The 15,656-nt window shown below is 38.3% G+C and overlaps 1 protein-coding gene and 1 pseudogene across 1 annotated transcript in view; one reads left to right on the top strand and one right to left on the bottom strand.

The window, feature by feature from the left end:
* LOC129761080 (heat shock protein 83-like) overlaps window positions 1-884 on the top strand; it is a 10,500-nt gene extending 9,616 nt beyond the window's left edge. The window contains exon 2 of the mRNA XM_055758781.1: window positions 627-884. Coding sequence (XP_055614756.1) covers window positions 627-884 — 258 coding nt within the window. The remainder of the gene's footprint in view (window positions 1-626) is intronic.
* Window positions 885-1,270: 386 nt separating this feature from the next.
* LOC129761079 (acetyl-CoA acetyltransferase, mitochondrial-like) lies at window positions 1,271-9,015 on the bottom strand (annotated as a pseudogene).
* Window positions 9,016-15,656: the final 6,641 nt, after the last annotated feature.

Raw genomic sequence — 15,656 nt, 5'->3', positions numbered from 1 at the left:
AAAATGTCATCCTCCTTCAGAGATGCCAGATGATTTTTTCAGAAAATCTTTATCGAAAAGATGAAATATTGATGTGTACAAATATCTGCCAGTTACTTTTGTTACCGTGAGAATCGCAAAGTGATGTTTAAAAAAAAGAGGTTGTTAGTGCAGGGAACTGAACCAAGCCTTAAAGAAAAGATATACCATATCCCTGGAATCTGCAACATGATAGACTTAAATATCAATAAAATAGCGAACAAATCTGCAAATTTGGCATCCTTGCAATGATGAAAAACAAATTTCGAAAAAAAATCGAAGTCGAACGGATTGATAAATGTGCCTAATCGGGTTACAAAATGAATGCAAAATGCATATATGCTCTATCAATCTTAAAAAAAGTCATCTGGCATCTCTGGAGGTGACGACATTTACTTTCACAAAGGCCAAAACGAAAACAACTATTTGTGAACGGTTTTCATTAGCTGATAGTTCTAGACTTTTGCAGTAAAATTTCTGAATGTTTATATGGTTTTTCTTAAATATCCATTACTTGCAATGTGAAGTGTAAAATGTTATATTTGAAATTGTAAAGCATTGCGCAATTTTAGTTATGATTTAATTTTTTAAAACTTTCAATTTTTCAGATGCCAAAACCAACCGGAGATGTGGAAACTTTTGCTTTCCAGGCTGAATTCGCTGATATGCGTGAAATGATCTCTTCGGAATTGATTTGTCGGATGCTCTCGACAAAATTCGTTATGAATACAAGAATGCTGGCTCTGACTATCATCGATACTAGTATTGGAATGCCCAAAGCCGATCTGGTCAATAAGCTTAGTACGATTACCAAGTCTGAAACGAAATCATTTATGGAAGCTTTGCAAGCCGGAGCCGACATGTGAGTCTCAAATGATTTCGACGGGTCGCCACCCTGTCATATGTGCATCGCACATCGTTCTTTATTGCCTGAATCAGACTTGTCAACATTCGAGAAAACCCGTGTTTTTAAATGATAATCCATATCTGTAAGAACGTGAGACAAAAACAAAAAATCCAATGTTATTTATTATATGGATACAATTTATTTCAAATTTTATCAAAAATTAATCAGCTTCGCGAGGCACTTGGGTGTACATTCTTTTAATGCGTTTTTCTTTCTTTACAAAAAATTGATAACCAAAACCTAATAAATGCACTTTTGTCTTGATCAATCCCTTATTCCATAAGACACATACTCTGTGGTACACAAAACTTGGAAGCAATTTTTATTACATTATCCAACTAAACCTTACAGTTTTTCAATCAGGATGAAAGAAGCGCCACCACCTTCATTGCAGATCGATGCACAGTCTGGCCAGTCTTGAGATTGTACGCCAAATGAGTGACCAAACAAGCAGCCGACATTCCGATAGGATAATTGGTGAACCGAGAAGGCATCGTTAAATTCCCACATGGCGACATCCTCTTTGCAAATACCGGTCTGCTGGAGTAATTTAGGAATTGGTAGCAGGCGCTATTTGAAAATAAATTGGATCGATTTCGGCTTCGGCAAATCCAATAATGCAGGCCAATCATTTGCACTTGAGCTTTTCGGCCACTTCAGCTGTCATAAAAATCGTAGCCGAAGCACCATTATTCAGAGTAGATGTATTTCCAGCGGTAACGTTTGCACTCTCACCTGAAATACTGTAGCCAATTGCCTGAATTTGTAGAAATTAATCCGTTTGTATCCCTCATCTCCGCTAACAACATCCGGCTTGCCGCGCTTTCCAGGGATTGTCACAGGCGTTATTTCTGCATCAAAAATCTTTGCAAACCAAGTTGCAGTACTTCGTTTGTAGCTGTTCAAAGCGAATTCATCCTGATCCTGGTAGATTTTTTTTCGCAGTATTTTCCGCGCGATTCCCCATGTGGAGTTTGTTGTAAACATCGATCAGTCCGTAGAACACAATACCGTCCTGTATGGTGCATTCGATATTGACTGCATTCCTGTGGAGGCGATCTGGCGTAGTGGTAACATCCATTCTTCTCACGCTAAAGGTCACGAGTTCAATTCTCACTCCCGACATTCTTCCAAAAATGGAAGTAAAAAGTGACGAACGAGCCAAACGAGTTGAAAGTCACTATAATACAGACAAAAAAAAAAGACTGCATTCCTCCCGCCGGTATAACATCTTGTTGGCCCAGCATCAACGTTTGCGCTCCCAGCATAATGCCTTTCATTCCGGATGAGCACACTTTATTAACAGTTGTGCAGATTGTGCTTCTTTGAAGCCATGAACGCTTGCCTAACAGGAACCTGGCCCAATCCAGCAGCGTTCACATTATCCCTACAAACTTCCTGTATGTCTCCTTTTGTTTTTGTTTTGGATTCACAGTTGTCTGACTGCTGCGATGAAAGTTCGGCATTCGAAATTCACCGCCCTTCAGGATTCGAGGCGAACGGGTAGAATGAAAAATTTTCGAACTCGATCGGATTGTGAAATCCAATCAATCCAATCGCCGATCGTGAACCGGAATGAGGGTGAAGGTGGGTAGAACTTTCCTAACCTCTTGAAAAAAATTATAGAAGGTTGTGCCCAAGATACGACCGCATTGTTGACGTAGAACTACGCTGTTATTTTATATAAGTCGCTTGTTTATACCTTCGGATATTATTCTATAATGCTGTGGAATTTTAGAAACAACTACTTAGTAAACAACAACAATGACAACAATGACAACACTTGCAAGTATGAAATATCATGCTATATGTTATTTAGTATTGCCTCAAAGGAATTGCACCTCTAGGCATCGTTCGAGACCAGCGCCGCTGTCATCATTAGTGGAGACTGTCATGCTACTGTCAATCGAAAGCAAATCACATACAAAATTCCAGAATGACATTTACTTCCTTGGTGAGTCAATAAATGAACTGAACTCTTTCTGTTAACCACAATAACCTCGAAAAGAGAAGCATTGCTAATTTGTGATGGAGATTAGCGCAATTGCAATCCTACTTGAAGGCAGTTTCGCGACTGGCACGCCAACCTAAATAACTTATAACATTCCAGTAAGACATTCAAGATGCTTGGTATTCTCCAAATATTTTTTTGGAGCACAACCTTAACGCCTGCTTCGCCATAACGTCAGTTTAATGCATTGATGCATTCTCAAAGGCACCAAAGAAGCATTATGGTGACGAAAAAGAAACAATGTTAACTGCTTGGAAAAAGACTGAATTATGCCACACAGCTTGTACTCTGCTGTAACACCCATCGATGCGAATTCGCTGAGTCTGTCAAGAGCGACCGCCTTCACCACTAGCGGGGGAGCTTGATTTTGGTTGCTGCCTGGGCATATACATTTTCGACCGACGCGCTGAAATCGCCTACTTCGCTGTTGTTCGATGCGGTGTCACACTCGCGAAGGCTCGGTTCAGTGCGAGCGCTTTTCACTGCATCAACATTGCATGCATCATTAGATAACGCTTGCCTCGAAATTTAATTGTCCCTGGCAATGCGTTCGTTTTTTGCAGGGCTCGAGCCTGCCTCCCTCTTCTTCTTGCTCATCACACACTACGCGAAGCGTCCAATTTATGACGCGGGAAGAAAAACACACGATTCGAATAACAAATAACGAACAGAAAAAGAAAACGACGATATCCAAGTTGGATTACCACTAGCGGGGTCCAATCTTAGATCGAAGCTCAGCGAAAGCGAAGTGAACTGGATTGCTCAACAGTCCGATGCCGAATGAAAGTTTGCCTCAGCGAGATTCACTGTTTATACTCTAGGCAAGTATTCCCCTTCATTCTTCTACTTTTCCTTTGTTCACGGAGACTTCAAATCCTACGATTTCCCCTTCGTTGGTCGTCGATAAGTTGCTCGTTATTGATAGCTCTGTTCGGGAAAGCACACAAATGGACAGAACAAATGTATGGGAAAACGGAAACGCTTAGAGTTTTCATGAATTTTAACCATTTACAAACCAGGGGATTCTAATGTATAACAAATTAAACAAATCTTAGGGAATTTCCGATTCGTTTAGTATGTAAATCGCCAAAATCCGTTCGCGGCAAAATAGTTATTAACGTTAACTTTATTTCATAAAAACGTGACCTGTTTTCTGATTTGGCACCCTTAATGAAAGACGTAGTTCTACGTCAAAAAGCGGCGACACAGCCGCATATAATCCTCGTGTTAAGCTCTCTTCAGTAATAGAAACTGCAGTCTGACCTCAAGACGTTGATGACATTTACCGAATGTGGCTGCTCCGCTTAAGCCAACGCAGCCTACACCGGTCGGGGTCCACCACAGCCGTCCAGATATAATGGTCTACGACAAGAACGACCGACAAGTCACCACCATAGATGTCCCTATTCCTCTGAACCAAAAGCTGGAGGAGTCCCACGGTCGCACAACATACAGGTACCGATTACCCGAGAATTCGCCGGTCAGGATTCAAATGCGCTTGCATGCAGATACGTGCATCCCGCTGAGCCTAGTTTCCCTGTGGCATTAAGAAACCGGGGGTAGGGAAAAGTTTTTGGCTAGGCTATGTCAACTATATACTAAAAAAATTATGTGTATTTATATTATACATGTTACTTTTTTTACAGAAAGAAATTCAATAGGTTTTCCGATCAGATAGAAAACTAGTGAACATTTCCTCTCCAGCAGCAACGATGCGTCTCCATAATTTGGAAGATATCAAAAACTCGATGTAGACCATCACCGATAAAAACGCTAAACTCTCAAAATCCATGCTTATGCCATCAGAATATTGAACCACTTTCCTGCTTCCGTCACTCTTCCCACGGTCAAAAAAAAACATTTATCAGAGATTTTTATCTTTCACTTCTAACGAAAGCTGCTGCACTTTATGTCAGTCAGCACATTTTATCGCTAATATTCTTCTTCCGTGCTGCAGTTACCCTTAGGTACGACGAAAAAAATACTTTCTTTTATCTATTCTTGAAGTATTTTCTCTCGCTTCCCGAATATATATTCTCGCAAGGCATTCTCCGCTATCCACCAAGGGATAAGTGTAGCGGAAAATATGTTCCTTCTCTTCATTATGATGATTTTCCGCTCGGAACCAGCGTCCGCCCGGTGCGAAGAGGGCAACGAGGACCTCTCCCGGAGAATGGGGTTAGAGCGAGGGAAATTTGTTGCATCTTTTCCTCGCCTTTCATATTCAATCCGACAGAAAGGCACCCGAGCCTGGCAGGATGGCGGAAAATGGAAGGAAGGTACGGAATTCGGAGCATGTTCGCTGTTTTCTTTTCCCCCGACTGCTGCTGCTGCTGTTACTTCACAGCGCCGCGATGAATGATTTATGGTGCCATCTCAACCGAATAATCTTCCTGACCTGGCTGGCTGGCTAGGGATGTAGAATGGACGTTGGCCGCCGCTATACAGTCATTCCGGTAGTGGTCAGTAATGCAGCAGCAGCAGCAGCAACAGCAATGGTGTCAGTTTTGGTTCGGTCGGTTTGCTTTGAATGGGACTTGAGGTCATTTTGAGAAAGAGAAAAAAAACTGAGGAATTGCGGAGGAATACTCTGAGGAAAAGCAATGTTGGTTTGTTTTAAATGTTGAGCGAGAGAATTCACAATTCGGATGTGAATACACACGGTGACGTTTGGTTCTACGTTATGGAATAAGCATAAATAGGGGAGGAAATGTCGTTCACCTGCTAATGAGTTGGTTAGGATATTCATTCACTGCACCACACATGACCATGAGGCTCCTCTAGGAGTGTTTGTGTCATCAAAACTGACGAATGAACAAAAAGCCTCCCCATTGTAAAGCGTACCTTAATTCACAGGTTGTGGCTGTTATTTAGCTCTCTGTTTACAAATTATTCGAACTAAAGTGGAACAGTTTTTCGGAGCGGACGATGTTTCATTCTAGATCAGCGGTACTCAACCTTGTTTTCATTGGGGCCACGAACACGTGTTAGTCACGGTGTCGCGGGCCGCAAAATAAATGATGAAAGTGATGTCCAAGACACGACCGCATTGTTAAGCAATAGCATCGAAATAAATTTTCATCTTCAGTTCACTATCCAAGAACACAACTCTCAACGCTGAAAAATACCTTACGTCTCTTTTAACTCGATGACAATAACATAAATCACGAAAAATTAGTGATCAATTAAAAAAGAATCATATTACAAATAAGTAATTAACGATTTATCAGTCATTCAGCTAGCGACCGGACGTCAACACGGCTCTCCAAATCGTAATTCTCAAGGCCGAGTTGTTTTGTTTGTGATTTTTCAAATAGGTCTTTTTCAAAACTAGAAACGAAAGAACTGAAAGTGCTTAAATCCTCTAGATTTCAATACAATATCATTACACCAATGAATCCAAACACATTCCTGAATTCACAGAATCCCTTCTCCCTTCAAAAATAAATATAAAATAGATCTTTAGAATGCACCTAAATTTAGGAAAATAACTCTTTAATCGAAAGTTTCAGTGACCTTGAATGATAATGAAGGTCCTGCCTCATCCCCCTACATAGGTTTCGAGTTGGTCGATTATCTAATTGATAATTTATTTAAAAACATAATCAGTGTGGCAAAAAAAAACCAACTGATTTAATTTACAGATATGACATCTCCTCTTTGTGATATCGGACTTTCACTCAGCTTCATCCATTCAAAAGTTTCTTTGAACTGCTTGTAAGATATACACAACAAATCTTTCAGTTTTATCAAGTCACATAAAGACGCGTTTACTGTCCCGACAAGCCATCCCGTAGCATTTTCTGAGTTCACTGAAACATGACTTCCAAATTTATCAGACAAACTGACCCGTTGGATGAATTTCAGGTTGTAACCTTTCCGTCCATTTTGAGGGTTGGCTGCTTGATCCTTCGGAAATCGCTCATGGGTCTTCTTTACTTGACAACATTCGCTCTCTCGATTCTCAACCAAACCTCAATCATAGCTGTGCTCCTTTGTATCGATTCCACTATGAGAACAAATTCTACTTTGATTTAATCGCTATCACAATTCAGATTTATCATCGCTGCAATAACGCGCGCGTGCTCAAACTACATCAGTTTGATTTTTTTAAATTTTTGCTAACATTCAAAAAACCCTTCATTATCATCGAGACGAAGATGGCAGTTCTTTCTTGTAAAGTAGTTCAAAAACAATTTCGTCGATTACAATCTCAACATTCATTTTACATTTTTGACATGTGTAGTTGCTCTTTTAATGTGCCTAGGCATCGAATTGAAATAAGTAACGCCTTTATAAAATAGGGAGTTCTGTGACACTCTACTTAAACAGTTAGGTGTTCGTACTTCGCTAGCATTTCTGGTATTAGTGTAAATGATCTTGGTTTGTCCGATTTGGGGTGTTTTTACGCAACTAGTAAATGCAAATCGATTTTTCTTCATGAAAATCACCTATAATCGATACGAGTTTGTGTATGTTGAAAAGCCCCAAGTCTCTAGTTGAGGCGTTGAATTTATTCAAATTTTTATGTTTTCTAACGATTTTCCTCAAAGAGGAATTATGATCATGGTTTGTCCAACTTTAGAATTCACCATTTTTGAATAAAAACATTCGAATTATCAAGTAGATGTTGCATTTATCATTGCTTGAGTTTACTGTCATCATATTGATCCATTCATAATTTAGGTTTTCTTCAGAATATCGCATTTTCTTGGGCATTTTAAAAGTGTTCACCTCACGACACTCAACATAGAGAAACTTTATTTCTGCTATGCGCGAAGGACACAATAAACAAACTTCAGTGCGCCAAGCGGTTGCCATAGAAATCATGTAGACAAAACAACATTAGTTAATTGGACAACTCATGATCAGAATTGAGTTCATCAAAATGCGTTAATTTAATGGTTTAGCTATGTAAATCTGATACAAATGGTGTACAAGAATGATGTTTACAATATTTGTAAGTGTTATAATCCAAAGAAGGTATGAATACGTGCAAAATAATCATCTGGTGACCGATTAAAAGTTAGCTCAAATAAGGGGCCCATTAACACAAAAGGTGTGCTGAATTAGAGCATTCAAAACAGTGGACAAACCATGAACAACACAAACACACACAAACCATATTTTCGAATGAACAAACCAAATTCATTCACCTTATATCGATGAAAATCAATTCCTCTTTCAATTCGATCACACAAATAAATATAACCCACTTTTGCATTGACGTCATCAATACCAGCCGACTTTTCTTGAGCAAAACAAATTATGTTTAGGTCTGCAAAAGTTATTTGGTGAAAAAATTACAGTTTAAATCTGCTGGCCGTCGGCTGTACTATTTCATCAGGTTCACTGACCAAATCAATACTTTCAATGATAAGTGAAACACTGTCAACGAAATATGAGGTAAACTTATTAGCAATTAGATTTTCTGATGTTATGACTGAATTTCCGAAAGTTATGGGTCGCAGACTACTGTTTTAAGCTTTCATCTATCTTTTTAAAATTTTCCACAACTGTTTGCTATTATTTTTGTTCTGATCAATCTTACTCTGGATATGATCCGTTCTGGATTTTTTTCAATGATCTCGAATAATCATTACGAGCAACTGTGTAATAACACCAGTCGACCGCACTATTAGTGTTACGGAACTTTTTGAAACATCTATCCCTAGTACGTTTCATTCGGTTTATCATTACTATTCGACATAATCTTTGTTTTCCTTCTAGGATTAAAATCAGATTCTGATCGCGTATCCCTTTCAACAATTCTTTTCCTGTTCATTGCAACTATATTTTGACTTTCAATTTCATTCTTTTTGTTCAATTTTGTTTCCACAATTCTAGCCACACTGCTCTCAATATTATTCATATGTTCTTGAAGAGCAGTTCAAGAACAAACTCATTTTCAAAACATGTTTAGCTTTTTCTAATGCACTGTTTATCTGCAAAGCGACCGTATCACGAATATTGGTTATTGTCTCAGATATGAAATTAAGCTTTTTCATCTCCTCTTTCAACAATGAAATGAAATGTCAATGTGCATTTGACTCACTTTTGCTAGCAGATAAACACTCATTACACTTAAGGTGAAGGTGGAAGCTAGCCATAAATGGCTGCCACAATGGCGCTTATTTCTTTCATCTCCCTCCCTCACCTCTCGCCCGAAAATCAATAATTTTGCGAAACAGTGTGAAGAAAATGATCGTTTTCGCATACTTCCCATCAAGTAATATCAACCAAACTCTAATCGATTACTCACAAGATATAAAATTTTCATCTGCTTTCGCACCGTATAGTGAAGAACGTCGGAAAACTCGAGCAAGTGCTCTGAAAGTTAAATTTTCGTTTTTCAATCTTCTGCAATGGTTTTGTTTGTATTGGTGGAAGCATCGTTTTTTTTCGACACTGATTCCAAACAACATCATCGAAACAGCTATAAAAACCACGCAATAAAATGTTATTCCGGAGTCATAGCGTCCCATGTCATGAAAATCAATAGAATAAAATTGTGTTGATATCAATACAATTATTATTTTTACGTTTAATGGGTCTATAATGTAAGTTTTAGCAACTTTAACATTGGGTAAGAAAATTGTATTGCAGAGCTCGGAACACTGCCACGGCTGCCTATGCTTTCAAAAACAGTAAACGGAAAAGTATTAAATTCAATCTAAATGCCTCGGCCAACGAACAGAAGGGTTAAGGCTTTCCAACGTGAATATGTGAAAACAATACGATCAACGAAGGAAAATATTAAGGAATTATCAACATCGAGTTACTATGCGGAAGAACTTGTTAATACCAAAAGTGCCCCAATTCGCATGTGTTATAAATTTGCTCATGTTACGCTCGCGTATAATCAGAATCATATGCAAATGCACCTTCTATATATATTTATATTTGCAATTGTTCATCGGAACATATCGTTCATACATTTTACTTTAGTATTGAATTGTTATTTGTTTTTTTTTTAAATGTATTCAAAGACTCGTGTCAATGAAGCGCCACACAGTCTGATAAGTGAATTGATCTATTTACGTGTGCTTTGCTCTTCTCTCACAAACACTATTACCCCATTTTTACACGAGGGTTTACCTATACTACTACAATGGCTAGCTTCCACCTTCACCTTAAACAGTATATTAACATTATCATTGATCAGCTTTGCAGCTGCTTTAGTTAAATTTGTGCAGCGCCACAACTTCCAACACAAGCAAACGGATCATCGCTGATCACAATACCTTCCTTAAGGCTGATTTAGACGATGCCAGTCAGCGCTCTAGTTGAAGTATCCAGTGAACAGAGAACAGACACCCTGTTCAAGTTAGAGGCCAATTACTTGTTCGATACTGGTACAAGTATCTTGAACAGAGTGTCTGTTCTCTGTTCACTGGATACTTCAACTAGAGCGCTGACTAGCATCGTCTAAATCAGCCTTTACACACACCACATTCATCCATTAGCCTAAGCATGAGCACGTAGCGAAATTTCAATACAATTCGCGTCATCGAAGGTACGGTGTCGCCACCTATGAAAGTTTCGCGTGTGAGTGAAAAATATGTAAACAAACCGTTGCATATTTTCTCTGTAATTAATATACTGATTTCTCGAAAACTTGTACCGTGTTTATCTTACAATTAGTGGAAATTGTTGAAAAATAGTTTTTCTTAGCTGTTTCGATGCTCCGAACCAAAATTTATTGTCATTTAGTAGTGAAAAAAAAGCCGTTGAAGTACACCCATATCAATCTACCTGCGAGAGAGGTAAACCGAATTAATGAAATTTGATATAAAAATATCCGCTTAGTGTTCATAAAATACCTAAAATACAAAGATCTGGCTTCTATTCAATCAGTGCTCTAATATTTTTCAAAATATTTTCCTTAGAACGTGTGAAATATGGACGTCAAAAGCTGCGCAAATTGCCCGGAGAACATGCAAGTCGGACGAAATTTGCTTGAAGCTGACTCCGAACAATGTTCTTCTTGAATGGCATTAACGTTCCCTGTGAAACTTTTGCCGTCTCAACGTATGCATTAACTAGCGTCATTTATTAATACTTAGTTGAGATTTCTTAAGCCAAATAACACGCCTTCAATGCATTCCGAGGGGCCAGCTCTAGAATACGCGTGACCTCAGTGCAAGTCGAAGGAAATTTCTGAAGAAAAATCCCCCGGCCAGAACGGGAATCGAACCCGAACACCCGGCATGATAATGTGAGACGCTAACCACTCGGCCACGGGTGCACTCAAACAAACTCCGAACAATCTGCAAAATTCAAAAGCCGTATTGTTTGTGTCATCCCCGGAGGTAAGCAGAGATATCGCCCCGGAATTTCTTTTCATGCCTTCCCTCCGAAAACGGACAAATCGCGGTATCTAGACTGGATCCAACGACTACGGCTAAAGATAGAACCTACAAAAACCTCCCGTATTTGTAGCCTCCATTTCACCGTGTCGAACTTCTACTCTCCAAGTATTCACATTTTCGCACTTTTGAAAAAGTGTGAAACAGTCCAACTTGGTGCAAAATGTGCAATAATAGAGAAATAAAATAAAACATACTTAAGCAATTGATACAAAACAGCCATGACGTGTTTACACTTCCCTTTGCCAGATTTACAGGAACATGAAAACAACCATTTGGAGAAGGAGATTTTCGTACGAATTTTTATTGTATGGGGTTCCGAGCTTGGAGATGATTACTAAAGGCAGGACGAGAAAATACTGAAGCCTTCATCGTGAACTTCTTCAACACCAACTATTAAAAGATGTCCAGCTTTGAATACTTTTTCGCCTTCGACGACTAAACGGCTTCCACCCGCAGCGTAATCGAACACATTCGCAAACTCCACAGCCACGTAGCAGGTTTCATTTTCTCCGACTGATGGCACCTGATAATGCATGAAACAAGGTCACAGAAAAACACTTATAAGTTCAATTCAGCTTAAGCTACGGCAAAGTTTTTTTCACTGCATAAGGAAAACTCATTTTCCAACCGTTTGGAAGATAAATTTTGCACACAATTATTAATTTTTATTAAAATTTAGTATCCTGAAAGTTTGTTTACTTTTTCACAAGTAAAGACAGTGTCGTTTGGATGCGGTAAGAAAACGTTTTCCCCTGCAGTAAATTTATGTGATTTAACTAAATTAGCATCCTAGAGGATAGTTCTTTCGATAAATACTCACCATTACAAAAATTTCTGCAAAAAACGTTAAAAACGGTGCGATTAAAAATCACATTCTTTTTGCAATTCTTTGTTGACATTCGCTTCACGCACACAAGCTGTCAAATTCAGCTTCGTAGTCTCGCAAAACCAAAAACGAAATTCAATCAACAGCAGCTTGCGGTGATCCACTTGCTGCTGTTTAAGGGATAATGCTGAAAATATCAGTTGAGGTAGCAGCTCATACTTATCTTTTGCACTATCAATTACGATTTCAGCTGGTTACAATTTATCACAAAATTAAACAGGACTTTACAAACAACTATGTAATATTCCTTAGACACAAAATAGAACGAACTGCAATCTTCGCCATTACAAAGTATTAAGCTGAAGATGCTTAATTTATGATTCATTATTATTCTTACGTGTATTGTATACACGTAACGCACTTAGTATGCATCGCGACATTCTTTTCATACTACACACAGTGCGACTTAATTATATATTTGATCATTCCTTTCCATTCTTTGTTTTTAGGAGGCTTCAAACTCTGCAGTTCATACGTCTCCAATATTTGATTATATATTTGTCACCCACTACCGTCATATTTTTGAAAACGCATAAAATCAACAATTCGTACAATCTCCACGATATGAAACCCTTAACGTACGTCCTATTTAATATTTCGCTTCTGCTTTGATTCTGTTCAGAATATGCTTCTAGAAAATTTTGAAAATGCTTTCTGTGGTGAAAAATATTGTTCAATATAGTAGTAAAATAGAATCTAAAGTTGGTCAGGGTGAACACAATATTTAGAGAATTTTCACTGACAGCCAACTACATGCATCGATAAATCTTGACTAAGATATACTTTCAAGCAGGTACTCATATTTATAATTTTTTGTTATTTCAATAGTTTGCTTTCAAAGTAGTTTTGAGCTATTGAAACAAGTAAAAAGATAAAAGGATGAAGTGATTGGCATACCATTTTGTACACCTGACAAAGAGGTATTATCACTCAAAACATTGCACCCCAAACGTAACTCTCTCATTTTACAAATTTTAAACTTACACCCAGTACAGATTCAAATATGATGTGATGCAAAAATACAGAGGCACTCTTCTCCAGACGGCATGCAAATTGATGCGGTGCCCCTACCGAACGAAATTGCACCATACTGTGCAATATATATCACTCATTCTTACTTAGGGTGCTCATACATTGTTTGGCCAAAGCCAAATATTTGACTCTTTTTGACAGATAATACTTGATCAACGTGTACTGACCAAATATTTTCGACACAAAACACGACAAGCAAATATTCAGTTATTGGATGCCTAAAATATTTTTTCGGTCTGTTCTTCGAACCTGTCGGTACATGGTTAGGTTACCTTAAATATTTCAGTCATTTCTTTCCATGTTCAATGTTTGACATTGTTTGCCACTGTTGATAATTGAAGAGTGGCAAACAAAATAGTGTTTGTACAAATTTCAAACCAAACTTTATCTGTCAAAAAGTGTCAAATATTTGGACTCCAGCCAAACAGTGTACGGCCACCTTTAGAATCGAGCAAAACCATGGTATGTAACTGACTGATGAGTTGTGAATACTGTAATTTGAAATCGCGAATGGCTTGTTTATACTCAATGAATAGAATACGGAGAAGCTAAGATTGCAATACTTTCTCTATCCACATTGTCCGTAGAACGAATACTGCATTTGCTTTTCGAACGACCGATTAACGCTCGTCTGATTAGCAGTGGCGTTCAAATATTGTACCTCGCTGATACATACTCGGCCACGGGAACACGATAGGAAAATGTGCTTCCAATTTTCTCTAATTAAAAGGTTAGGGAACCGTAACGTATATCTTACCAAAAAAATTCTACAGAATTCCCGATTCGATTGAAATGTAAACCATCAAAATCCGTTTTGAGCTGAAACCAATACAAACGGTAGAACTATTTCATAAAAAACATGACTTGTTTTCTGATTTGGTACCATTACTAAAAGACGTAGTCTTATGTTAACAAATAAATAATGATTTCATATTCATATTTTTAAATCCATACTTTTATTTTTATTCACTAATGTCGACAGGATTTGTCCCAATTATCGGATTAAATACATTTAAAGCCTGTCCACGTTAAATTTCGGACACTTTTTTTTCAGTGTAGTTTATGAAATATTTCATTAATCAATGAAATATTTCATTAATCAATGAAATATTTCACTTACATGACAGCTGAAACCCTCCTCTTTATTTAGATGTCCAACATGTGTACATTCTTCTTCAGTTTGGTAAAATGGCGTCGAATCAAGTGGAAGTACGCAAACGCATTTTGCGCAACGGCAGCAAAATCCAACACTGTCGGTATGCGATCTCGCCAAAAGGCTAAAACTGCCGAAGAGTATGCTCCCGACAGATGGACCGAAAGGTGGTTGCCATTATTGAGAAACATCCCAACCTTCTAGTTAGAAATATGGCTCGAAAGGTTGGAACATCAAAATCATATGTACAAAAAGCGAAGCAGAGGCATGGACTAAAGGCGTACAAAGTGAAAAAGGTGCCCAATCATGTTGATAAGCAAAATTTCACTGCAAAAAGCCTTGCTAAGGTGCTCTACACCCAGTTTATGCATAAACGTTCATGCACCATAATGGACAATGAAACTTATGTTCTCGAAGACTTCAAACAGCTTCCGGGTCTCGCTTTTTATACTGCAATGCGAAGGAATACCGTAGCCGAGTGTTTTCGGACCAAGAAGCAGTCTAAATTCCCCAAAAAGTACTTGGTTTGGCAGAATATGGCCGAAAATCCAAATCTTTCGTCTCTACCGGCGCTATCAACAAAAATGTCTACGAGAAGGAATGCCTTCAGAAGCGGTTGCTACCGTTCATAAGAAGCCACGACTCTCCAACGTTGTTTTGGCCAGATTTGGCCTCTTGTCACTATGCAAAATCCGTCCTGGAATAGTATAATGCACATGAGGTCAAATATGTGCCAAAAACAGCAAATCCACCGAACTGTCCAGAACTTCGTCCAGCGGAAAAGTACTGGGCTCTGATTAAGCGAAAACTATTCGAAACTAAGAAGAAAGCGAATGGCATTAATGATTTCAACACCCAAAGTTAATTTCTAGCACATGTTATGGCATCCCAATTTATTACATTAAATGAACTGAAAAATAACAGAAAATGTTCTACTCCCCAATACATGTATATCATTTGTGTAATATATATGCTAGAGCCAATATGAGCGAGCCGAACAGGAGACACATTTAAATTAAGGCATATGAAAGCTTTTCGTATAGTTTGCCAAATACACGGCCCAGACAGAGAAAGATATATTCTCGTTCATGTTCTTCTTTATCCTCTTAGAAAACACTTTCCAACTTCATTTTATCATGAGGTGTAATATTATCACGCTTATATATAACAGCACTGGCAGCTATATGGATAGCGTGGTAGTGTAAAATAGATTTGAATTCCAGCCGGCCTTGGTTCGATCCCCATTGACGTCGTATGGACCTTTTTTTTGGCACAAG

This window comes from Toxorhynchites rutilus, chromosome 1 (assembly GCF_029784135.1).
Source record: "Toxorhynchites rutilus septentrionalis strain SRP chromosome 1, ASM2978413v1, whole genome shotgun sequence".
NCBI lineage: Eukaryota > Metazoa > Arthropoda > Insecta > Diptera > Culicidae > Toxorhynchites > Toxorhynchites rutilus.
Note: the sequence above shows the minus strand (reverse complement) of the source record. Positions and strands in the feature narration are given on the sequence as shown.